This window comes from Anopheles stephensi, chromosome X (assembly GCF_013141755.1).
Source record: "Anopheles stephensi strain Indian chromosome X, UCI_ANSTEP_V1.0, whole genome shotgun sequence".
Lineage (NCBI taxonomy): Eukaryota > Metazoa > Arthropoda > Insecta > Diptera > Culicidae > Anopheles > Anopheles stephensi.
The window spans coordinates 12976120-13000345 of record NC_050201.1 but is presented as its reverse complement, the minus strand read 5'-3'; the positions used below and the strand labels follow the sequence as shown (position 1 = coordinate 13000345).

Here is a 24226-nt window from a genome sequence, read left to right as displayed (position 1 = left end):
TTTCATGAGCTTTCCAACCTTCCAATACGGGTAACCCTTTTTTCTCTCTCTCTCTCTCTCTTCACCGTGCCTTTCCTCGATCCTTTTTTTTCTCCACCCACCGAGAGGAAAGTATGATGCATGATGCATTTTAAGCTGGTGGAATCGCTTCATTCGACACGCGGCTAAGCCCTCGATTTTCCACCAATAAAACAATCTCTCTAAGCTCCTCTCACAATGAACGGCCTGTTGTTTTGTTTTCTTTGTGACTGGCGCCCTTCGTGCGAGCCAAATGTGGCGAAATCCTTGTATCGATTCTCGATCGAGTTCTCGTCCAGCAACTTCCGTCTTCCGGTGGTTGATAGTAATGTTTTATCACACCTTCGAAGCTCATCGACCTTATCCGAAAAAGGGGGGAGTAAGCTCTATTTTCACGGTGCAATGAATGGCGAACTTCGCCACCCGGGGTGTAGTGCGCTCGAGTGGATGCCTATGCTATGGCGTGTTACAACAGGGGATTTTGAAGCATTTATTTACGGATAATTTATTTAACAAATATCAGATCCAAAAAAATTGTTTGAAGAATTTTCACTTTAAGGGAGCATTGAATTGTCGATTTTCTAAAAGCAAAAAAAAAATTAAATAAAAAATTTAGAATAATGCAGTGCTTGTAATGGAACAGGAGAACCCTGCCCGAATGAATCATTCTCATCGTATGAGAGCACACTCTCCCGCTTTCTGTCGGAGCTTTTGCAGAAAAGCTTCTCACCCTTTCTTTCTTCTACCGATAGCTTTTCTCTCTCTCTTTCTCTCTTTCTTTCTGCCCTTTCTTCAAACCGATTTACCGAAAAATAACAGAAAATCAACTGAAACGATTCCCGATTCCGCAGTGATCCATCGTCACAGGGCTTCTTCCTTGCACCCAAGCGGTTGATGATGCATCGTCTGAATGCCGGTTAGGTTAAGTTTGTGAGAGTGTTTTGCCTTCACACACGCTCTCTCGCTCTCACTCTCTCTTCTCGCTCTTTCCGATAATCGGAAGGTGCCTTAGTTATCTCTCCCTCTCTCTTTCTCTAACGCGCTTGTTGCGGGTGGTGTTTACGGTGTTGTTGGTGTGTGATGGTATGATGGTGGTGGTGGTGTTGTGCGTGTCGGTCGATGCGCTCCGTTACTAATAACTGTGTAAGCGGCTCGCCGACCAACTTCATTTGTGCTCCGTCAGCCAAGTCGAACGCTACTCCGGTCAGCTTCAGCGTATATTCGTGTGGTAGTCGCAACTTGCCTCTTTTTGTCGTACAGCGCCAGCAAACGCACAGGTCCTTGCGACGGCATAGAAGAGGACCCTTCCTGTCCCGGGTATCAATCAAACCAAGCTCTCAAAAATCTGCGGATCGTGAATATCCAGCAGCCAGAGCCGCCCGCAAACGAGGTGAAGAAACTCTCCAGTCTCGGAGTCCTCCCAGTGTTCCAGACCGTGGTACCGCGCGTTTCTACCCCCTCTTTGTTCCTCTCACGCTTTTTTACCGGTTTCGTAGTGGTGTGTCGTCCCGTGTTGGTGGTGCCCCCCTAAATTCAATCAAACACCGTCAATACTGTTGTGCGCCCGCGTCAAAATCCGCGTTGTGTCCTTTTTTTTAAAAAAAATAAGCAAAAAACCAAAGAGATCGTGTCACACAGTCCGATCCCCGTACCTTCGCTAAAGCATCAGCAAGTAGGAGGAAGCGAAAACCAGAAAGAAAACAACCGAGTGTGCGTTACGAAAAGTTTTGTGTGAGAAAAGCGTTGTAATCTCAACCATTCGGTAAAGGATCGTCACTGCCGCCAGTCAGACTTCTAGCAACTAACTGTACTACCTCGACCTATACCGGTTACTACTACTACTACTACGTCCACCAACACAACTATAGCATCCAGCCGAACACAACACTCCAGCATCCGCAGAGCAGCGCATCCTTAAAACGGTAGGCCTCATATACCTTTATATTGCCAAACTTTGGTACTTATATTGACATTTACTTCCGGACGCCGGGAAAACAAAATGTTGCGTCCAACAAATAAGGCCATACCGGCCGGTGTGTCATGTCAGTGCGAGTCCTTTTTTTTTTGTTGCTTCGTCTCTGCATCAGCTTCCCTACCGGGGGAATGGCTTCAGGGACTGTGTGCGCATGTGTGTTTTCAGGAAAATCCACCCAAAGTAAGTGTGTATGATTTTGGGTTTGGTTGTGTTAGTGTAAAACCGCTCATATGCAGACTGCAGAGGGTGTCAGTGCGTTTGTATGTGTGTTGGTCATCCTGGTGGGATTGCTAACATCCCTTCCACACGAGCAGGAGCATTTGCTTGTGAGGAAAAAGATCAAAAATCTTTTACATGTTTGCCTCAAAAGGGTGCTACAAGACGAAGTTCTTTCCACCTGCATCCTAAATTCTCGAACGAACAAGGAGATTAGTCTTCTTTATCCTGTAGAGATATCTATCAATTCCCAGATTTTCCGTTAGATATCGACCCGAAGAAAAGGAATAATAATACAAGCCTTTTTTTAATAGGGGTGATGAAGAGGATATCCTGTAAATCTCTATAATCGCCATAACAACAACCGTGTTATCCGTTTTTTTCTTTATTACATCTCAGTTTAACCTCTCCATCCTCCGAATCGAGGCATTTCGCGTAAGGGAGAACTAGTCACAAAACCTATGCACGTTCCAAAGAAAGGAATACGTGGAAAGGTCTTTGACTGTGTCCGGAGACGGCTGGTTTTTTTTTTGAATAGTGCTTCTGCGTTCCAAGGGCAACCTTCTTCCTTGGGGTGAGGTCCCGGTGGCTAGATTGTTATTTGATTAACACCGAACAAAGAGGGAATCGGTGGCTAAGAAGAACACTCACAGCCAGACTAGCGAATCCAGAACCCGGGGAGGAGCTACCCGGGTGGGGAACAGAGAGGGGCAAAACAAAAAGGAAGTGGAAGTGTGGGTATGGCACACCGTGACTGCGCAAAGGTAAACGCGTGCAACGAACCTTTTTTTCACCCGTCGCCGACGTCTGCGCATCCGTGGATAACCCCCCATTCGGCACACAAAGCGTAACACAGAGCGTAAAGGAAACCCTCCTCTAGTCGCTCCCGGTAGGAAATTGAAGACCAACAAAATCCACACTCGTGGAAGAAAATAGGGAAGAGAAACGACTTCATTTTGAGGCGTAGGACCAATCATCGGCATTGCGTTTGTAAATTTTGGTTGTATTTTATTAATAATGCAAAGGGTAGAAATGCGCTTGGCGAACACACACGCAGCTCGTAGGTGGATCGTTCATTACCGGGCAGCGAGCAAGCATCAACATTAGCGTTCTAGGCTCGGAAAGGCTGAGCTGTGAGCGAGTGTATCGGTGTATGCATTTTTTGAGCAAACGCAAAGAGTCAATGCGGCCGATGCGTCTCCCATTCGCTTTGTTGCCGTGCGAGAGTGAACGAGATTCTCGACGAACGTGAGATTCAATCAACGATCGATCGGACGCGATCGGAGCACTCTCCTGCATTGGTTCTAGAGTGAGCGCAAAACATTCATCGCATCTTCTGGATGGAAATGAGTTGAATTATGACCGTGTGAGATGGGATTACGAAAGGGGAAGAAGATGGGATGACGTTACTGCTGTCATTGCACCTGTTTTTGGTTGCAGGTTCTCAGCCTGGTTACTCTCCAGAGTTAATTCATCTTTCGCCGAGTTTGTGTGATTTCTGGACTCTGCTCATGATGAAGTTTCAGATAGAGCTGGACTCGATTCTTGACCGAAATATTCCATGTCCTGCCATTCCTGAAGCTGTTGCTTTGAAATAGTTTCTAAATTGTCCAATTCTATCTATGTAGCTTGATCTCTTGATCTCTAACTAGATGGTCGATAAATTGCAAGATAAGAGATGTCCGCAAATAGCTGAACCTTTGACTAGGAGTGTACATCTCGGAAACCCGCGGTTTCGGACTAGCGCTTACCGTCCAGCTGGCGTGGAACATCGGAGGTTTGCCGTCTTCGTGTCGGATACGTTTCGCTAATTATTCTTTCTCGTGTGTAAAACCATGAACATCGGTTGCTCCTATGCTTCTTCTGCACACTGCAGCCGGCCATATCCGTTATCGCATTCTCTCGGCCACGTCGCTCCTTTTTTGGGCTAAAACTGGTAGGAAACATTCCTGACTGCTTGTCAGGACCGTCGGGCCGTTCTTCAAGTTTTTGCTCTAGTCTAGTGTTCGAGTCTCGAACCTCTCTCGGATCTGGTTCTCCAATATCCCAACTATCGGTGAAGTTTTTTGAGGGCTCAAACGTATCCCAGTCAGCCCATTGATGTTAAATCCAATTTCTTAATTAACACCACGTGCTCGCAAGAAACACGTGGCACGTTTTGAATTTGCGTGTCCCCAGAGAGAGGGGATTCACGATGCCGTCTGCGGGGATTTCTCCGACACATATCCTGTTTTTTTTTCGGTGTGTGCAATAGAAAAAGCAGACACCGAAAAGTGTATTGAAAACTTGCTTCACTACCTCGTGTTTGTGCATGTGTTTGTTGTTGTTTCTTCTCGTTCGTCGCTGGTTTCCATTTCTCTTTTACTGTCTTGGATCCGCATCCCATTCCAATTCCAGCGCTGCTCAGCCCAACAAGCGCCGCTGGATGTGTTGGGGTGTGCAAAACGAGAGCAGAAAGTTGGCCGCGCGCGCAGAAGGCAGCAGAAGAAAGAAAATGAAGCAGCAAACAAATGCGCGCCACAAAGCCGCGCGCGATAAGCGAAACATGTTTTTCTATGTTCCGCAAAGCGCGGCTGTTTGTGTGGCTGCTGCTCATTAAGTGGGAAAGGAGGAAGCAATCGGAGAAGACCCACCGGAGAGAGAGAGAAAGGAGGGTAATAAGGCTTTGCCCCCGGGAAGAGAAGATTTTCTGCCAATTGTGGTGCAGCATTATTTGCATCGAATTGGATTTTTTGGTTAGCAATATGGGCGATGGAAACACGTCTATAGACACACAGAGGTGTAGAGAAGAAGAGAGAAAACAAAAACAGAAGGATAAGAAAATATTGGCAAAGAAAGACGATACGTCAAAAGACTCGGAAGGGAGCCTCCGTCGTCGTCCGTTGGTGTAATGTCCGGAACTGAGCTGAGGAAAAAGGAAACATTTACACGAACCATTAGCGCACATTGATTCCGCGCATCACTGCGCACATCCGGCGACCTATCAGACATCCAGAGTTTCTGAGTTGACAGCTCGACTTCAGCTGGCTGGGAGGGAGAGAATGTCGCGTGTGTATCAGTTGCAAGTTGATTGATGTCCATTTCCTTCCTATAATTTTGGCCTCCCAACTCCCTGCAAGAAGATTGGTTGATCTCGGAGTTGTGAAACAGTTCCGCCTCAGCTAATGGATTCTTCCCACATCTGACAGCAACCAATCAGCTATTAGTTATTGACAGGTGTATTAAGATTTTATCGATATGTTTATTGATTTCGTGTAGAGATCCGATTTCTTTTGCTATATCCCAGAGAGTATGTTGTGACTGAAAGAAGACGTACCAAGCACCTCATAGTGACAGCTATGGAAGGTCCGATATGTCAGATTGTACTAGATCCTAACAGATAGTTTTGGTTTTGATGTACACCGCAACTAAACATCTCTTCCTATAGAAGGGTCTAGTCTGTGTAATCTACCAACACATCTTCTCTGGAAGAGAGCCGTTGCTAGCCATTGAAGGTAGGAACCCTAATGGAACCTTCCCGGTCGGAGTTGCTGCAGGAGTTGTTACCTCTTTTGCTAGCCACCTGGCAAAAACAGGATAATTATGCACGGGTGTATGCCTGGTCTTTCAATCTTGCACCGGTACATCGGAAAGTGTTTGCTGCGAGCAGAACACCACTAAGAAGCCACTACCCGCTGATCATCATCATCGGTGTGGTGCCTACTCCTCTTCCTTTGGCCGCTGCCCAATTATACGGCCCCAAAAAGCAAGGCATGTGAACCCCAACTCGTTAGGCACTTGCTGCGGTCTGCACACTTTCGGGCCGATTGGGAGAAGGTACGGTTTTTTCTTTCTCTCTCTATTTTCGGTGTGCAATCGACCAAAGAGAATGCGATGGTGATGATGGAGGCCCGCATTACCTTTGTCGGTGGTTCTGTCTGTGAGGAGGTTTTGCGGGAATCGTTCCTCGCGCGGGACTTTCGGGAGCTTCGTTTCTTTTTTCGCCATGCTGTTTGAAGCGTAGTAATAATTTTGAAAATGCGTTTCAAATTTCTAGAGCTCCCCGCACCTGCTCGAAGTACACAGAAATTTCGACAGGAAACGCTTCAAAAGCGATTATCCCAAGTTCGGGTTTTTGGTGGAGCGCAATGAAGAAAACATAGCACAAGAACGCACCACTCTTCAATTGCACCAATATTGTACGGCCATGCGAAGAGAGCGGCGCCACGGAGCCCCGTTGTCTCTGCACGGACCATTAACTGGATGACAGTTGGGGAGACCTCTCGGCAGGGGGTGCCTCCCAGACATTCAAGACTTTCCAAAAAACCGTTCCCTTTTGGGTTGTTGTTTTTTTTTACGGCTTAATCCATTGCTTATTTGACAAAGTGTGCCCGATGTCTTCGACTTTGAGAGGATATGTTTTTTTTCTTTCTGGAGGGGTTTTTTTCCCCCGCTGTCAATATATATTTTCGGTATACGATGTCTAGTTTTCTTGTTTTCTTGTGCGTTTGGCTTTTCTGAACTCCGGTTGTTCCGGTTTTCTTTCCATGCAATCGTGCAATGTTTTTACCTTTTTCTTCTTTCTGGATTTATTGAACCGACCAAGACATTCGTGTGTGTATGTGTGTGTGTTTTTTGTTTTTCGGTGGAATTGTTAATAACGACTTTCCTTCGCCCGCTATCAAGGTTTTGCTTGGCCTCTCGGGCTATTGGTAACATCCGCCATTACGAGTGCAAGTGGAGAGAATATCACCCCGGTGCCGGTTTGTGGTTTTGTTTGCGCTAGGATGCCATAAACATTGCCCTCCTCCTTCCTTCCCCAATCACCTGCATCATCCCTCCCCCCCCCCCTCCAACCCCCTATATCTGCTCTGGTTGTGTTGTGTTGTTCATTTGCCGTAAATTAATATGTATTTTCCAATCCGGAGCAGCGGACTCACTCGAGGCATATATCCGGTTTAGGTCGATTGATCCGCCAGCTTTTGAAAAGTTGGCTGGAATCGGTTTCAGAGTTAGAGGGGAGCATACAGGGTGCAATAGTGGAGGGCATGCCGTAAAGATTACCCTTGTACCGTTTTACTCTCGGCCAGTATTCACCATATATTCACAACCGGTACATCTCTGTCACACCACACAAACGTCGGCGAAAGAATTATTGCAATCTCCACAGCAAGTGTCGGAGAGGTTAGGATTGTTTTTTGATGCACCGCAGTTGTCAAGGTAACGTGTGACATGCGATCCCCCTACCTGTCACAGCTCGTGATGGAGGATAAGAAACGTACGAATTCCAGAGATCTCCAGGGGGAAGTACAGTGATGAGACCTCCGCGGAAACTCCCAGTGTGACACAAGACACGGCTTGAAGGATGGCACGCGATTGATCCTAACCTCCTGCGGTCTCCAGTTTGCCGCAATTATCTGATGGTTGTTGTGTAATCTAACCTCACTTAGGGTGAAGCTCTAGCCCAACTTCTCCCAATAGATTGCATCGCTTCCCAGCTAAGAGTAGATCTCACCTGTTGTCTCTCCACTTGCTCTTCCCTTCCCTCTGCATGCAACCGAAAACCGGAGCTCGGGGGTTTGTTTTGTGATTGGAAAGTTACCTCGTTCCCTAGCGCTGATATGATGATGGATAGCAAGATGATGGATTTTTAAAGTTGAGGTGTTCGGTGGACTTGTCTGGAGGCGAGTACCAGTAGTCTGCTTTTGGATGAGATTTTCACCCGCCGTGCGCGAGCAAGGGGGGGGGGGGGAAATGGATGGGTGCTTTATTCATGTTTTTCTTTCAATTTTCTTTCCCTCCCTCTCCGCCCTACGTCCGCCACGTTCCGCCATCTTGCTTTCGCTCTCATCGTGTCGGGGATATTAGGTGATTTCTGATTAAGTAGCTACGAGGCTGCTTAACTACCTCCTCGCTGGGAAGCAGACCAATTTCATCCTCCACCCTTCTTCTTGTACCCTTCTCTGACTCCGCCACTAGCTGGGGTGATTATTAAAGACACACACGCAACACCACCCATGCACCAATGCACCCAGACGGCGGATGCGTCTACCACTTTGGTACGATCACATACCCCTCCCCTCCCCCCTTCCCCCCAACAACAGAGGGAGGAGAAAGCCCTGCTTCACGGGGTGTTACATCTCTGCTCATCACCGGCCTTGTTTTCATGCTGCTTCCATTGTCTCTAGCAAATATCTTCTACCACAGGATTCCTCCCATTAGCTAAGAAAGGGGTTTCGTGAGGTGTGCTGTTGCATTTTTAATCTCTCTTGATCTCTCATCTCGTTAGTACGCGTATGGGGAATGTGAGGGCACACTCCATTGTGTCTCCAACTATCGGAGTCTCCGGGAGTCGTCGCCGGGCACGTTTAGATGCTTGGCTCGAGAGCTGCGTTCTGCACCGCCATCGAGTCCGTGCGTGCGATAACAATCAACGTGTTTCGGTAGGACGCATAACAATGGACTTTCGAGAGAAACGCGCTGCCAGACGCAAACTCTCCTTGCCCACATGGTCATGGTCGATGCGGAAGAGTCGAGGGCGCGCGAGGGTATACGTACCCGGGCATCTCTGCGGATCCGGACTAGTGCCACACTGCACGAGGAAGTGCGAGGGAGCGACAGAAAGGCTGCTGTGTGTTGTGCTGCTGGCTGACTCGAACGGAAGAACGGACCAGTGAAGCGTAATCGCAGAAGCGTAACACAAACACAGCCTCAAGCAATTGCGCTCTTCTCCGGTACAGTTATTCCTTCTGCCAGGGGCCGGGCGTATATAAGTGCGTTTGCGCGTGGTCTTTTTTTCTCTATTTCTTCTTTTGCCTCTTTTCCATCGCTCGCACCGCTTCCAACACACTCCGAATGTGAATCACGGGTGCGAGATCCGTCATCTGCCACTATTGGGGGCCTTCTCTCTAACGTCACTCTATCCAGCAAAAAAAAAAAACGGTACTTGTGCTCTGGTTGTGTGCCTGGTGTTCTCGACCCATTTCTGGATGCTGGACTTCAGAGACACTCCCGAACCACACGAACCTACCAGCCACCAAATGTAAATCAAATGTTTGACGTTTACTAATACTAATCTCATTGACAGTTTACCAGTGACAGGTAAAAAGGATCTTGTCAGTGCTTTGTTACTCGCCTAAGTAGATGTTATTGTTGTGATAGTGAGAGAGCGAGAGAGAGTGAGAGAGAGAGAGGAAGAAACGGGAACAAAGCAAACAAGGTAAACGACCCTGAGAAGCAACTGAGGCAACGATGGAAACGATTAATCGATCGACCTATACCCCCGAGCAAACCGCATCTCATCGCTAGAGCGAGATCTAGAGATGTGAGCTGTGGAGCTTATAAATAACAAGAAAACCAACAACACCTCCACCGACGCGAAAGAGGGTGCTCCCGAAATGCATCCACCGAGCAGCCGTAAATGCGTGGGAGCAAAGCCTCACGGCAGCAAAGGATTGGCTTGGCTGTGCGCGGCTATTGAACCCTCTCTCTAGCTGGTAAGCCTCTCGGGGCCGCCATCAGTAAATGGTCTTATTTTTAGACCGACCGGCGTTTCCGGGTGTGTGAAGTTTTTGGAGATGTTTTGTTATTGCTTTCCTCTATCTTACTCTCCAAAACCCTTGGCTGGGCATTGCCCGTTTGCTTCAGTTGGTCAAATCCCCGACACACACACACACCTTTGGGAACAGGACAACGCCCTGCGTGTGTGTATGTGTGTGCAAAGGAATAATCCCTCGGAGGGGTGTAATATCCGAAGGTGGGTATGGTTGACCGCACCCTGGATAGTAGGTAAACGAAGGCGTAGAAACATCCTTGCCCTATTGCTAATCACACGAAACTGCTACTGCGCAATCGTGCTGAGAGAAAGAGAGTCGCTTCCCGATTGCCATGTCAACGCCGGGTATCCTAGCAACCTGGCCGGTGACCGAGACTCCCCAGCTATTCGAGGCACCTACCTCGAAGTTCTTCTTCATCTAAGACCGGAGTGTCTATCATTTTGCTCATCTCCAAATTCGACAACCGCTTTTGGCTCTTAATTGTGAAGTCTAGGTGGCTGTTTGCTGCAGTTTTTTGTCTCGGCACTAAAACCTCACAATTTCTTGATCTACAAATGACTGGTTTACCCGTCGATGGATAATCAGTCCTGCATACAGACGTGATTTGATACCAGACCGTACCGATTTTCTTCAGCTATATGTTATGCTGTATGAGAGGATTCAACACTCTGTAGAATTGAAAATCTGAGAAACCTTGAACAATTTTGGACTGAGTAATGGAAGTACTGCCGGTAGAAGAACACCATTTCTACGACTGAAAATTTAATGATGGGGCCAAGAGAGTTCAAATTCTTGAATTCCTTCAGTCAAGTATATCTAAAATTCTTTCCCTGGTAGTGACTCGTTCAGAGCTCTATTTTCATAACTTTCTTACTGCTCTCGTCTGAATGCGCGATTCAGTATAGACTTCATGGCGAATTCACTTCTTCTACATCGTCGGCTCTACCACCTCTAGAGCTCTTGGCCTCCCATTATTGACTTAGCTGTAAAGTCAATACTGAGGACTAGGAGACTGTCTGGACGAGTTTCGACACCTGGTCTTGTCGTTTTCCTCAGCTATGTGTTGTGATACATCCTTGCAACAACGTTAGTGCCAAGCATGCTTCCCGAAAATTAGCTTTAAAATCTAGTATTAACGAGCGCTCTCTGTAGGATCGAAAGACTTGGATGCCTCGAATAATTCGCCATGGAAGTACCGCCGTGGACGACACTCGTCAGACACGTAAACCAAAGAGATTAAAATCTATGACCGAAAATGTTAGTATGGAACCAAGAATATTCGAAGAGTCATTCTGAGTCATTCACTTCACTTTTCAAGTAGTTTACAGACCGGGAACGCCAGTACAGGAATTCTAAAATTGTTTTAGAAATTAAAATTGCAAATTTATTCTCCATATGTTTATGGCGCAAAAAATTTGAAGGTTGAAAATATTAAATATCATAAATGTCTCGCCCAAGGGGAAAATCCGCAGGATGTGGAAATAATCCACATCCATTACTTGCCTTTCCCATTTTGTGTGCCCCGTTTTCTCGCCCAATAAAGTCGGATGCACCGTTTGACGACGTCTCCGTATCTGTCGGGGGAATATGGCTTTCCTTGCGCGTCCGTAAATAACCTCTCACCATGTGTTGTGCAGATGGATTTGGGTTTTTCACGGTCGCGCGCTCGCGCCGCATCGTTCCCCTTATGTACACACGGCGTGTTGTGCACTCTTGAGCTCCTGAGCAACGGGCGACGACATGTGTTCGGTGTTGTCCTTTGTCTTCTCCCCGGTTTTCGGTGCTATATTTGCAGTTCCGTTCCAGCAGCGGTGAGTCATCTGTGCCCGGTTTCAAATGTAGCTCTCGGCTGCATTTATGTTTCCGCTATAATTCAGCAACAGCCGCGTTTTTCGCTCGCATTACATGAATGAAATAATTCTATTTTAAGGTTTCCCGTGCGATGGTAGCCTTTCTTTCATTACTCCCGCAAATGGAAAATGGTTTGCTGTGTAAGCAATTTATCGTACCTCTTCATTCGTTTGCTATGCAACCGGCACGCAAACCAAAAAGAAGCTAAACCTATCTCTATAAGAGCGCGCTTTCTCCATTTTCTTGGAAGTGCAATTTGTGGTTGTGGTGGTTGTCCGAATGGATTTAAGTGCCTTACATTTGGCCCGGTTTTTTTGGGGAGGTACGGGAATGATGGACCAGCACAAACAACCAGCTTCAAATCATCATCCTCAAGCTTAATCTGCAATTTTACAGATTCCGATCGAAATCATCGTTCTCCCCGCTCATGGAGAGGCCCCGAAAAGCATGGAAGAAGCGTTAGAGACCGAGAGCGAAAGAGAGAGAGAGAGTGAGATGGAGGTAGAGAGCGAGAACGCGCGTGGCTCCGATGTGTTTTGGTTTTGTTGCTTACTCCATTTTCCACTCCCGTTACTCGCACAAATTGGCCAATTTGACCCTTTTCCCTCCCTCCAACCAGCCCCCTCCCCCCTCCTTCCCTCTTCTGGGCTTTCAAGGGTTAAGGAAAGAAAGGTGCAAGCAAAATGCAGTGAGAGCAAACTTTTGTACATAACAAAACCTTTATTAAGAATATGATCCATTAGAGCAAAATGGCGGAAGTGATGTGAATACTTTTTTCACCGGCCGGTCGATGCTTCCCCATTATACTGAACGGAAAATGCACATTCAAATATAGATGTGTATCTGTGTTTGTGAGTAAAATTTTAAGAGTGTGGTGTGTTGTACCGTTTTCGCAAAATAAATCCCGTTTTTTTTTCTCTCTTGCCTGGGTTCGAATTGGCAGGGATTTTCCAAATGTTTTCTTCTTACCTGTACGCGTGCCCCCCTCTTAACAGCCTCTAACCGACCGAGGAAGACGCACAGGTTATTCTTTCGCTCTCTTGTCCACTTCTTCCGTCGTTACAGTTACATCTAATTAGGCAACGGGTACCGGCCGAACACACACACACACACACACACACAAGTGTATATTGGGTCCGGCAAAGAGTGGAAAATTAAGTGTAAATAAATAATCACACAGCACCGAAAAAAAAAGGAAAAACGAACGTGTACGACAAGAAGAAAGCGAACCACTGCTCTCCTCCAGCGATCACGAGGGTGAGTTGGGGGAGAAAGGAGGGGGGGGGGGAGAGAGAGAGGAAGGGTTGAATTGAGAAAGAGGCCATTGCGCGCCCGAATGGCCGATATAAAACTAAAACGAATGAACCGGGCTCTAATGATTGATGACGCGAAACGAGAAACATCTATCTTTTATGAAGATATGGACCAAAATTAGTGTGAGGATTTCTTTCATCGGTTTAATTTGTCTTACCTCCGTTAAAATTGGAACACAAATATGGGTGATTTATTTTTATGAAAGGCTTCAGACTTTGTGGTCTTGCAGAGTCTTCTGTAGGAGTCATCGAAAATGCTCATGATCTAGTGCCGCTGTCTGGTAATTCAAATATCCAGGTCATCCTGGTGGACACCTACCAACGACTCAATCTCATGTCATTCTCAGGAGTATGATTCGCTGCATGATGGTGAACAGCTCTTTGATCGCCTTGTTGATCCTCTCCCACCAATTCAATATCCAGACCTTTCTGGTGCCGTAACTCCTTCGCTTAATCTCAAACTGGGCCTCTCTCTTCTTCTTTAGCCTAACGACCTCTTAGGTCATGCCTGCCATTTCTGGCTTACTAGACTTAAAGATACCACGTGGTTGGTTAGTCAGCCCTCACTATGGGCGAACGGTCCGGGTGGGATTTGAACCCCGGTCCTGCCATATGAAAACCAGCGCGGTTGTCGCCCCCAATACCAAGCCGTCCTACCAAAGCCTTCTTCAAAACAACTGAAGTTCTAGTCGTCTGTAAATCCAATATCCTGACCTTTCTGGTGACGCCTTCAGTCCTTTCCAGCTTAGGTCTGCCAATCCCTTCTTTGTGCATGTGCAGCAGGCCTGGAGAAAACTTTACGGCCTGGATCGTACGGTGTATTTCTTATGAAATTCTCATGATTCTAAATCGCTGCACGATGGTAGGCATACTGTGTGTAGCTCTGCGATCACCTCGTTCAACGTCTTCTGCCAATCCAATGTCTCGGGTTCCTGATACAAGTGTCAAAAACCCTAATCTCAGCTTACGACCTGAAAAATACTTTACAGTATGGGTCGTCCTGTATGGGAACAGCTGGCGAGTCTCATTCGCTGAAGATAATGAGATCACCGTATGGAGCTCGTAGCTCTAGCAACACCATCCTAGTTCCTTCATACATACAAGCCTAACGATCTTCAAACACCCTTGTAATGCTCGTCATTATAGTAGCTCCTTCATTGCTCTTCCATATATTCGAGACCACTAGATGCTCAGTCTCGAATGCAGACAAGGGAAGTTCGTCTGTACTGAGACTTAAAGTATTATCAAATAACGCTTTAACAGAAATCCGTTGAATCCATTTGTGCTATTTTAGGCAAGAAAAACAATGATTTTGCATACATTTAGGCGCGCATTAAAATATTGCTCTATGCACAATGCAAGTTTCCTCTACTAAAATTGGCAAATAAAATATTCTCCGCGAGTTTTGATGCCCGATCCAAGAAACAAAAAGAAAAAATGAAAAGGAAGCAAACCAACCAACCCATTGGACCCCTGAGCCAATAATGCTCACGGTGGTGTAACGGTAGTAGGATACACTAATGCCTTTCTTTTCGCTTCTTTTCAATCTTTTCTTCTCTAACTGCCCCTTCCTCCTATATTACACTCTTCCCCCTCACACACCCCCCCTTTCTCCGATCGGCAGTAAAGTTTTGGTGTGAGGGTCGAAGATTAATTGGCACACGGGGCCCCTGCATGTATGCTATCAGATTTTTTTTTTACTTTCTTCCGCAATTTTTTTGTTCGTAGTTTTCCTTCTTCAAGGCAGATTTTATGATGAATGTATATGCTCAGTGCTGCCGGTGCAAATATATTGATCGGACAGATATTTTGCACCAGCGACCCACCGAGAGATTGAGGGCGAACCCGCGGAGGTGATTAAGGCGAGAACAGACTCGGGGCCGTGTACTGTAGTGTGAACATTATTGCTCCTCGTTTTTTTTTTTTGGGTTGGAGATTTTTGTTGTTGTTTTCGTAGTGTTGTTGCTTCTCTTCACAGGCTCGCTTGTTTTATTATCTGCTGTTGCTGCGTCCGTAATGAGCCTCGCTGTTCATTAGTTCGCGGCCGAGGTGTGAAGGGTAGAGGAGAGCCACCAATGGTGCGGAGTCAATTAGCTGCAAATGTTGTTGTTATTTTTCAGTTTGAAGTTTTTTTTTAGCATTGCATTGGCCCGAATTTATTTATGCTTTTTATGTGCCCTTTCTCCTCACGCGCATACAAACTTTATGATCTCGCAGGCAGAGGAATTGCGTGAATTGTAATTGCGCGCCGCCCTTTCTACATACTATGTGCGAAAATCATTTTATTTTTCTTTGTTCAATTTTGTGTACCCCAATCGGAGTTTGTTTGCAACACAATGTTTAATTCAATTTTCGTTGCCTTTTTTTTTTGCTTCACCCTCCATGTGCGCCCACGGGGCCTGGTGATGATGCAAATGCATCAAACGTGGATGTGTGTTAATATTCGCCACTGCTTTTAACGGCGCCATATGCATCTTGATCTTGGCTTACCCCGTTTGGAAAATGGGTGAAAAAAGAAGGGAAAAAGAAACCAAAGTGTGGAGAAAAGCATTATAAATAAAAATGTGCAACCTCCGTTAGTAGTAGCAGCAGTAGTAGAAGAAGTGTGTAGTAAAACAAAAGAAACACAAAAAAAGAAGAAAAGGGTGAAAGGGAAAAAAAGAAAGTCGTTAAGAAGAATGATCAGCACTGTGATGGGAAGTGGAGAAAGAGCAACAAAGATCGAACATATGATAATGGAGAGCTGTGAAGAAAGGGAAGCAACACGAAGACGATCACACATGTGCGTCGAGATCGCGAAAAGCGATTCGCAACAAAATAAAGCAAACGAGGGGGAGGGGGGTGGGAATGGGGTGGTGGGCAGAAAAAAAATGGAAGAAAACAAAACAGATGCGGAGAAATGATTGGGCGAACGAGATTCGCGTGTTTCTTTTATGCGTATGTGCGTGTTAAGAGGGGGGATGGAAAGGGGTGAAGGGGGGTTGTGATCGCGACTTTTCCAACCATTTTCCATCCAGAGCGCGCCCGCCGCCGCCCGGCTTTCACTGTGTGTGCGTCAGCCAAGACAAAGACTCTTCCCTCCCTCTTCCCTTCTCTCTTTTCTGAGAGAGTTTCTTGAGGGTAGGGGTGTCGGTGCGGAAGGTTTCCCGTTAGCTTTTTTTTTTCCTCCGGATCCGCTCTGAGTGCTCTTGTGCATTCTTTGCATTTCGTTTGTGTTCCGGCAGTGTTTTATTGAAAATTGGAACAAAAAGCGTGTGCCCCCGGTATAGACTGTACACAGGGCAGGCCAACGAATGGGAAGGAAGTTCCTGGGGTTCGGTTGGTCGAAGAAGGCAGGAAGAAAGCAGAAAACTCAAATTTAGCCAACCCACCACGGCGGGAGAGGGGGGGAGTGATAAAGCGTTTCTTTCCTCTCTTGTTCACTGTTCTTCTGAGGTCTCAACAAAAATGAAGAAACGATATTCCATTCTTCCCTGCTCTTGACCTTGAGAGTTGCCACGACCGGGGAGGTTTTTTTTTCGTGTGTGTGTGTGTGTGTGTATCCGCTCTTCGCATTTCGTATGCATGTTTTACTTTCAAGAGTCATTCGTTTGCTGTTTTTTGAAGTCCCGCATGCTGGAGGTGTCGGTGTCCCGCATACTCTACACCCCGGCTAGAACGGGTCACACGCGGCCGACCCCCCGGGGCAAGTCCTACCGGATGCATTCGTCGATTGTTTTTTTTCCGTTGGGGGTGAAGTTGAAGTTGTCTGGAGAGAGGGCAAGAGGTGGGGAGGTGGGTGTTGAATGACTCATATGATATTAACATTCTGGCAACGGGCTTCGGAAGCGACATTGGAAAGATTCCACCCTTTTGTTGTTGCACCCTTACTATCCGGACGATGGGCGCTCATGATGGATGACACGATGCTTCGGGAGGTGGGACGTGACACATCCTGTGTGTTGGTTTCACTGCAACAAAGCAATGTACCCAGGAGATTCTAGGCACTCGTCCAGAATTCTCAAAAATAACATCCAGAGATATGAAAGTTGATACTTAACATGTTTTGGGTCTCTATTTACCGTAGATAGGGAACGGTTTTCCGTTGTTTATCTTCTTGAAATTCCGTCAAGAAAATATTCCGATTCTAGCACGCGTCAGTGTTGTACCCTGTCAACAAACCGGTATCAGCTGTCCTAGACTAAAGCCTCAGAATCTGGACATCTTTATCAGTTCTGCGCCCCCTAAGCCAATGTTAGCTCAGTTGGCTCTCTCTTCCATTTGCTTCGCCGCTTATCTATCGGGGGGGTGGCCTTGCCGAGCCGAGGTCCTGCGAGAAACTGCACCACAAAAGAAAGCGTACGCTAAGAGCGCGGGGACAGCGAAGATGGGCTGTGTGCATGAGTCATGTACAACACTCTCCCGCGTCTAATCGAATCTCTCCTTCGCCGAAACACGCGGTGATTAAGAATAAACCTTCGGTGTGCGAAACTTACCGCACACCCGTGTCCAGGTTCCCAGGTATGAGTCAGGGGCAAGCGAGCAGTGTTGGTAAAAAAAGCTTTTCCCCTGAACCACACACAGTGCGCGCGAATCGAAGCGCAACGAGAAAGGCACGAAGCACAAGAGAAAGAGAAATAGAGGTGTGTGTGTGGAAGGGAGTGGGGGGTTCGTGATGGACACTGAGTCGGAAAGCACCGGAGAGCCTCGGGCATGTCGGACGGTGTGTACCGGCCACAGTCTGCAGGTGAAGTCCGCACGAGACTGAAGTCCGTTCGTCCACGTTACCTTGTGTGTAGTGTTGTGTGTGTGGTGTACAACCTCCGTACCCGTGTGGCAGAGTAGAGGTGAATATCAGATCAGCGATACCTTAGGAACACTTGATTATTGCAACTTCAACTCAACTTCCTGCAATCAACAAAATACGCGTGGCTCAATATTATTCGGAGCACGGGAGAACTCTTCTTCAACTTTTGTCCGGTGCTGTTTGTTGTGTGCGGGTGTTGTGTGTGAGTGCGTGCGTGCGATGGCAATAACTTCCGGTGATTTGTCGCACAGAATGTCCTGCGTGCGTCCCGTCACACAGACATCCGCGGTGGAACATCACGGAATCGTTAATCGCTCGCGGACGGTTGAAGTGCAGCTCGTGGGTTATCGTGTGATTGATTGCTGTGTGAATGTCTGGAAGACATTCTGATGGACGTGCAGTGCATGACCAATGATTCGTCTCGGTCTTCCGAGTCGCTGTGGGATGGTTTCGAAAAAGGGAACCAAAAGCAATCAGAAATAGACAAGAGTTCCATTGTTTTCCAATATTCTACCGGAGGGACCAATGGCCAATCCACGTACACAAAGTCATCCACAGATAATGAAGATGCTTGATGTTCGCTAATAGAGAAATCATTACTTGACTTCCCCGAACCACCCCGCGCCCCCCTTGTCGGTGATTAATACCTTGTGCTAATGATCCCATTTCGCTATTTCAACTCCATTTACAGATAAACCACCAATCGCCAAGACCTTCCCATCCCTCGGCGGCATCTCGTCGTCCTTCCCACACACCCAGCAGCGGTCCCGTACGGACTATTTGCGTGTGACGCGGCTCTGTTGAGCATCGAAGGCAGCCACCCTGTATCTCCAACCGACCGTCGCCACCATGAATGGTTCCGGGTACGAGATAAATACAAACGGTGACATCCTGCTACAGAACCAGCAGAAGGGCTGGTGGACGATCGGGCTGATCAATGGCCAGTACAAATACATGACGGCCGAAACGTTCGGCTACAAGCTGAACGCGAACGGGGCGAGCCTGAAGAAGAAGCAGCTCTGGACGCTCGAACCGTCCACCACCGGCGATAGTAAGTATATCCCGCGGAGAGGTCCCCACACGGAGGGGGGGCGGTGTCTCGTCTACCTACTCTGATCCATAACCTGGGCAATCTGGAAGCTTCGTAATTGTATCATAATTAATAACTCCAACTGGAGATAGTAGGAGGCCGCAAGTGGCAGGTAGTTCCTCATGGTCGATTGATTTTGTGTGGGTCGTCCATCACCTACTTAAAGCCCAAAGGCAGCACGGAGAGCACGGCGGAGATACTACCAGATTTCAGATTTTCCCATAAATTACTGTCATTTCGATTCCACGAACGGCTCCAGAAACCGTTGGCTATGTGCTGGTGAATGGTGGTGGTGGGTTGAGGTTTCTTTAACTTTGAGTGCCACGCGTGTGCATGAATTTTCTCTAATTGCCGGGAGGTGATGCGAGGCCCGCTGGCGAGCGGGTGGTTAATTTTTATTTCAGTGCGTTTTCACTCCATCCATGTGCTGCGGATGAATTTTTATATCGGGAAGGGGTATTATACGTCCTAGATCGTGTGTGCGCGCTGCCACCACTACCGGGCGTTTTCTTTTTGCAGCCATTTTGGACGAACGAGATCGCGTGCACCGGTGCGTGCCTCTCCGCCGGGCGGGCATTTTCTTTCCATTTCTTTTTTCTCTTATTGGCACGCGTTTTGTGTCTGCGCGCCGGAGAGTATATCCATCACGATTTGGTTGGATGATCTGGAACTCTGGACCAGATTGCGTGTGATCATCTTGCCGCGCTTCACGCGCTTGAAGCTTGGGTCGGGTGATGAAGAGTGGTAGTTGTTGGAGCAAAGGAGGCTTTCTTTTTTTTTGTTTGCTTCCTTTATCTCTGCTTCCCTCCAATCGGACACCTGCTAATGGCGTCTGTTTCATCCTCCTAGGTATCATCTATCTGAAGTCTCACCTGGGACGCTACCTCTCGGTGGATACGTTCGGCAATGTGCTGTGCGAGTCGGAGGAGCGTGATGCGGGCAGCCGCTTCCAGATCAGCATCACCGACGACAATTCGGGCCGCTGGGCGCTGAAGAACGAGCAGCGCGGCTACTTCCTCGGTGGTACGCCGGAAAAGCTAACCTGCACGGCGAAGGCTCCGGGCAAGAGCGAGCTGTGGAGTGTCCATCTGGCTGCTAGGCCACAGGTAAAGTAGGAAGAATCCGGAAAAAACCTTCGAGGACTTTCGAGGAGTTTGAATCCGGAATCCATATTTGAGGACTTTGATCACTATCTTTATTTCTTTTTGTGTGTGTGTGTACAGGTGAACTTGCGCTCGGTTGGTCGTAAGCGATTTGCCCATCTGTCCGACACGCAGGACGAAATCCACGTCGATGCGAACATCCCGTGGGGTGAGGACACGCTGTTCACGCTGGAGTTCCGTGCCGATGAGGACGGCCGTTACGCGCTGCATACGTGCAACAACAAGTAAGCCTCCTAACCCTTGGTTGGAATCGCTTTCCAAGAAGAGGTCGCTAATGTACGCTGTTTTTTTTTTTTACTTTCCTCCTTCACCAGATATCTCAACTCGAACGGTAAGCTGGAGAACAAGTGCAACGATGACTGTCTGTTCTCGGCCGAATACCACAGCGGCCACCTGGCGTTGCGCGACCGGCACGGACTCTACCTGTCGCCGATCGGTTCGAAGGCGGTGCTGAAGTCACGCTCGCAGACGGTCACGCGCGACGAACTGTTCTCGCTCGAGGACTCGCTGCCGCAGGCATCGTTCATTGCCGCACTGAACAGCAAGTACGTGTCGGTAAAGCAGGGCGTCGACGTTACCGCCAACCAGGACGAGATCGGCGAGAACGAAACGTTCCAGCTGGAGTTCGACTGGTCCGCACACCGGTGGGCACTGCGCACGACGCAGGACCGTTACTGGTGTCTGTCGACCGGCGGTGGCATTCAGGCGACCGGTAACCGCCGGTCGGCCGATGCACTGTTCGAGCTCGAATGGCACGGCGATGGTTCGGTATCGTTCCGTGCCAACAATGGTAAGCTGCTGGCAACGAAGCGGTCCGGCCATCTGTTCGCCACCGCCGAAGCGATCGAGGAGACGACCAAGTTCTACTTCTATCTGATCAACCGACCGATTCTGGTGCTGAAGTGCGAGCAAGGGTTCGTTGGGTATCGTGCACCGGGCAGCAACAAGCTCGAATGCAACAAAGCCATCTACGAAACGATCCTGGTCGAGCGTGCCCAGAAGGGTATCGTCCATTTCAAGGGTAAGTGGAGGATGTTGTTGCTGGGATGTCCATAGGGGACGCTCTTCTTAATTTCGTCTTTTCCGATCCGCAGGTCAAAATGGCAAGTATTGGCGCGTGGATGGTGAAGGCATTGCGGCCGATTCGGATGTACCGTGCGACGGGTTCTTCATCGAGCTGCGCGAACCAACGCGCATCTGTCTGCGTTCGAGCGATGGCCGCTACCTGGGCGCTACCAAGAATGGTACGTTCAAGCTCGTCGACACCGGTTACGATACTGCCACCCAGTGGGAATACTAAGCGAACAAGAATCAGTAAGACGGAGGGGGATCGTTAGTTATAGTGTAGACACACACACACACACATAGAGAACAAGGGACATCAGGGAGACCCCGGTCGTTCGTCGGGAAATCGGAAACTACGTCTCGGTCTCGTTTTCTTTCGATTTTTGCTTTCTTTTTGGTTTTTGTTTTCTTCTTGTCCCTTAATCGACGAAGAAAGTGCGTGTATGATGTGTGTGTGTGTGTGTGCTGACTTGGATGATGGGATGCAGGGATCCGTTTTAGGACAAGCTGTGTCATCGGTCGCAAACAATTTATTTGACAGAACTATTTACGATATTTATTCAGGCATCTATGTGTGTGTGTGGGTGCGCGCGCGTGTGTGTGTGTAGTATGTGAAAATGCAATTCAATCTCTCTCTCTTATCGTAACCTACATACAACACACACACACAGAGACACGCACACACATATTTATATACATACTCGATAGAATGGTGAAGCATATACACTGACAATTATACACACACACATGGAAACCTCGAAGGTATGAAGCGAATAATACACACACATACACTCATTTAGCCTAGTAGTATATTATACGTGTATGATTGATTGGCGAAAAAAGGCAACAGGTCAGGGAAACGCATACATATGCGTGAGCTTCGGCAAAGGAATTTCCACAAAGGATCGCTTTGCGTTCTGGAAGAGTTTCCCGGCGCGTGTGCTTATGTATTTGTGTGTCTCCATATTTTTTTTTCGGAGAAAGTCGTTGCACTGCGAGTGAAAAGAAGTATAACATTTGTATTTATTTGTGAAGCAGAAGTCGAAGATCGAGAAATAAACACACATACACTCACAACACACAAGAGAAAATGGAGGAGCAAGTTATCCTCTCCTCAGGTCGTGTGGTAAGGAAGAAAAGTTTAGATTTTTTTGTATCCCTATTGCTATACATATAATATATACTTACACCAACATAAAACCACACACACACAAACCCATTCTCGAATATATTTAATTACTACCCAAATTGCAGCAGCAAAATGTCGTCCAGAGACAGTACTAGGGCGGAAAGAGAGAGAGAGTTTTTTATTTCTCTCTCTCTCTCTGTGACAAGGTGATCGAAAAAGAAAACTAGAAAGGGCTAAACAAGCTCTAAAACCGCAAATGGTAAACGATCCCAAATGCTTGAAATCAGGTTAAAAAGAAGTTAAAATGCTAGCTAAGAAGCATCTTGGCGCAGAGAATGAAGGACAGAATGAGCGTGCGCGAGGGAGTGAGAGAGAGAGAGGGAAAAAGAAAAGCAATACAGAAGGAAGGTAACACTACTTTGTGGGGTGGGGGGGGGGAAGGAAAGCAAAGGGAAGTGGATCCGGAGGGGAAAAAGGGGGGTGTGCGACGTGATGAACGAGAGCGGTGATAAAACCTTTTTTTGTGCTAAACGTGTTTCTATGTACCAACCGCGCGCGATACCAACCGTCAACTTTAAGCATCATTAACTTTATTTATGCGTACACTAAAACACACGCACATCCGTTCGCGAAAACTCACGTTCACACCAGAGGAGGAAGTGCAATAGTGTTTGAATAAACCGCCCGCGGGTGGTATGGGGTACCATGAAAGACATCTTCACTAATACGGACACAACTGACAGAAAGGATCTTCGCAGGCGCGAGTGTGTGTGTAGCTGGATCGCAGATACATATGTGCGTGTGCGTGAGTGGATTTATCGCATAAAAAAAGGATTAACTTAAGTACGGTAGGCGGCGATTAGCAACACAGGAATCATTAAGACATCATCATTAATCAATAAAAAAACTCAAGTCAAAACCAACATCAAGGTGTGAGGGCTTCGCTCAGTCTGAATAGCTGGTATAGAGATATGTATACGCGCACACATCTGCGAGAATATCCGAAACGATACTTACTTATGATAGTTATCAGGCCAGCCTCCTATACCGCCTCTTCTGTCCATGTGGACTGCTTTCCAAAAGGATTTTACGGGTTGGTTCGTCTGGTGCTATTCGCATAACGTGACCAGCTAAGAGGGTTTCGGCAGTTTTGGACAGATGCACCAGGGACGCATTTCCTATACAGTACAGGAATTATAAATATCCTAGGAAGTCTCATGTGATGTCCCAGTTAGGTGGCCGAGACGCTAGCTTTGCCGATCTTCACACGGCAGGACTGGATGATGACTATTCAACTATACGGATAAAATTATGTCCTGATAATTAGTAATAGCCTGAGGAAACTTCTACACTCTAAATACCTGTCGTGACGGATGAAGCTGGGACTGAACAGAACCTAGTTATAGTCCCAGTACTCACATTCGCTTCTGAGACATGGACTCTGTCCAAAACTGACGCCAAGCTCTCTTAGCCGCGTTCGAGAGGAAGATGCTCAGAACGATCTTTGGCCCCGTATGTGTGGAAGGACAATGGAGGAGCCGCTACAATGACGGGCTCTACGAGCTGTACGATGATCTCACCATCGTGCAGCGAATTAGACTCGCCAGGCTCCGGTGGGCCGGTCACGTCATGAGAATGACACCGGACGACCCAGCCCGTAAAGTCCTTTTAGGCCGTCCACACGGACAGAGGAGGCGTGGTAGGCCCAAATTGAGATGGAGTGATGGCGTTGAAGCGTCCGCCAGAACGGTCGGGATAATTTAATGACAGACGACGGCGCTAAACCGTGAACGGTATCGAGGATTGTTGCAGCAGGCCAAGACTGCAAAGCGGTTGTAGCGCCTGATAATTAAGTAAGTATTCAGTAATAACAGGCTAGGAGCACTTGAAGTTGTGGAAAAAAGAAGAACAATAAGATAGTGCCACGTCCCATTGTCCTGAATAGTATGACTGGTTGTCTAGCTCGTATCTCAACATCGATGCTGGCTTCAGGTTCCAAAATGAGTGAAGTTTATTCTCAGAGTGAGTCTGGATTTGCATTAAAGCTAGAAGAAGATAGTCCTTGGAACATCCACATCCTAGCCT

General features: G+C 47.5%; 1 protein-coding gene across 2 annotated transcripts; it reads left to right on the top strand.

Moving 5' to 3' along the window:
* Positions 1–1168: 1168 nt before the first annotated feature.
* Positions 1169–23064, top strand: LOC118508353 (protein singed). Of its 2 annotated transcripts, none has more exons than XM_036048056.1 (6): positions 1169–1940; positions 18386–18745; positions 19634–19890; positions 20008–20171; positions 20262–20968; positions 21042–23064. In XM_036048056.1, exons 2-6 carry the CDS (start codon positions 18544–18546, stop codon positions 21245–21247), a joined length of 1536 nt encoding a protein of 511 aa, XP_035903949.1. In that variant the 5' UTR covers positions 1169–1940; positions 18386–18543; the 3' UTR covers positions 21248–23064. The 2 variants fall into 2 exon arrangements, with proteins under 2 accessions (XP_035903949.1, XP_035903958.1); XM_036048065.1 differs by lacking the exon at positions 1169–1940 and adding an exon at positions 17579–17734.
* The last annotated feature ends 1162 nt before the right edge of the window (positions 23065–24226 follow it).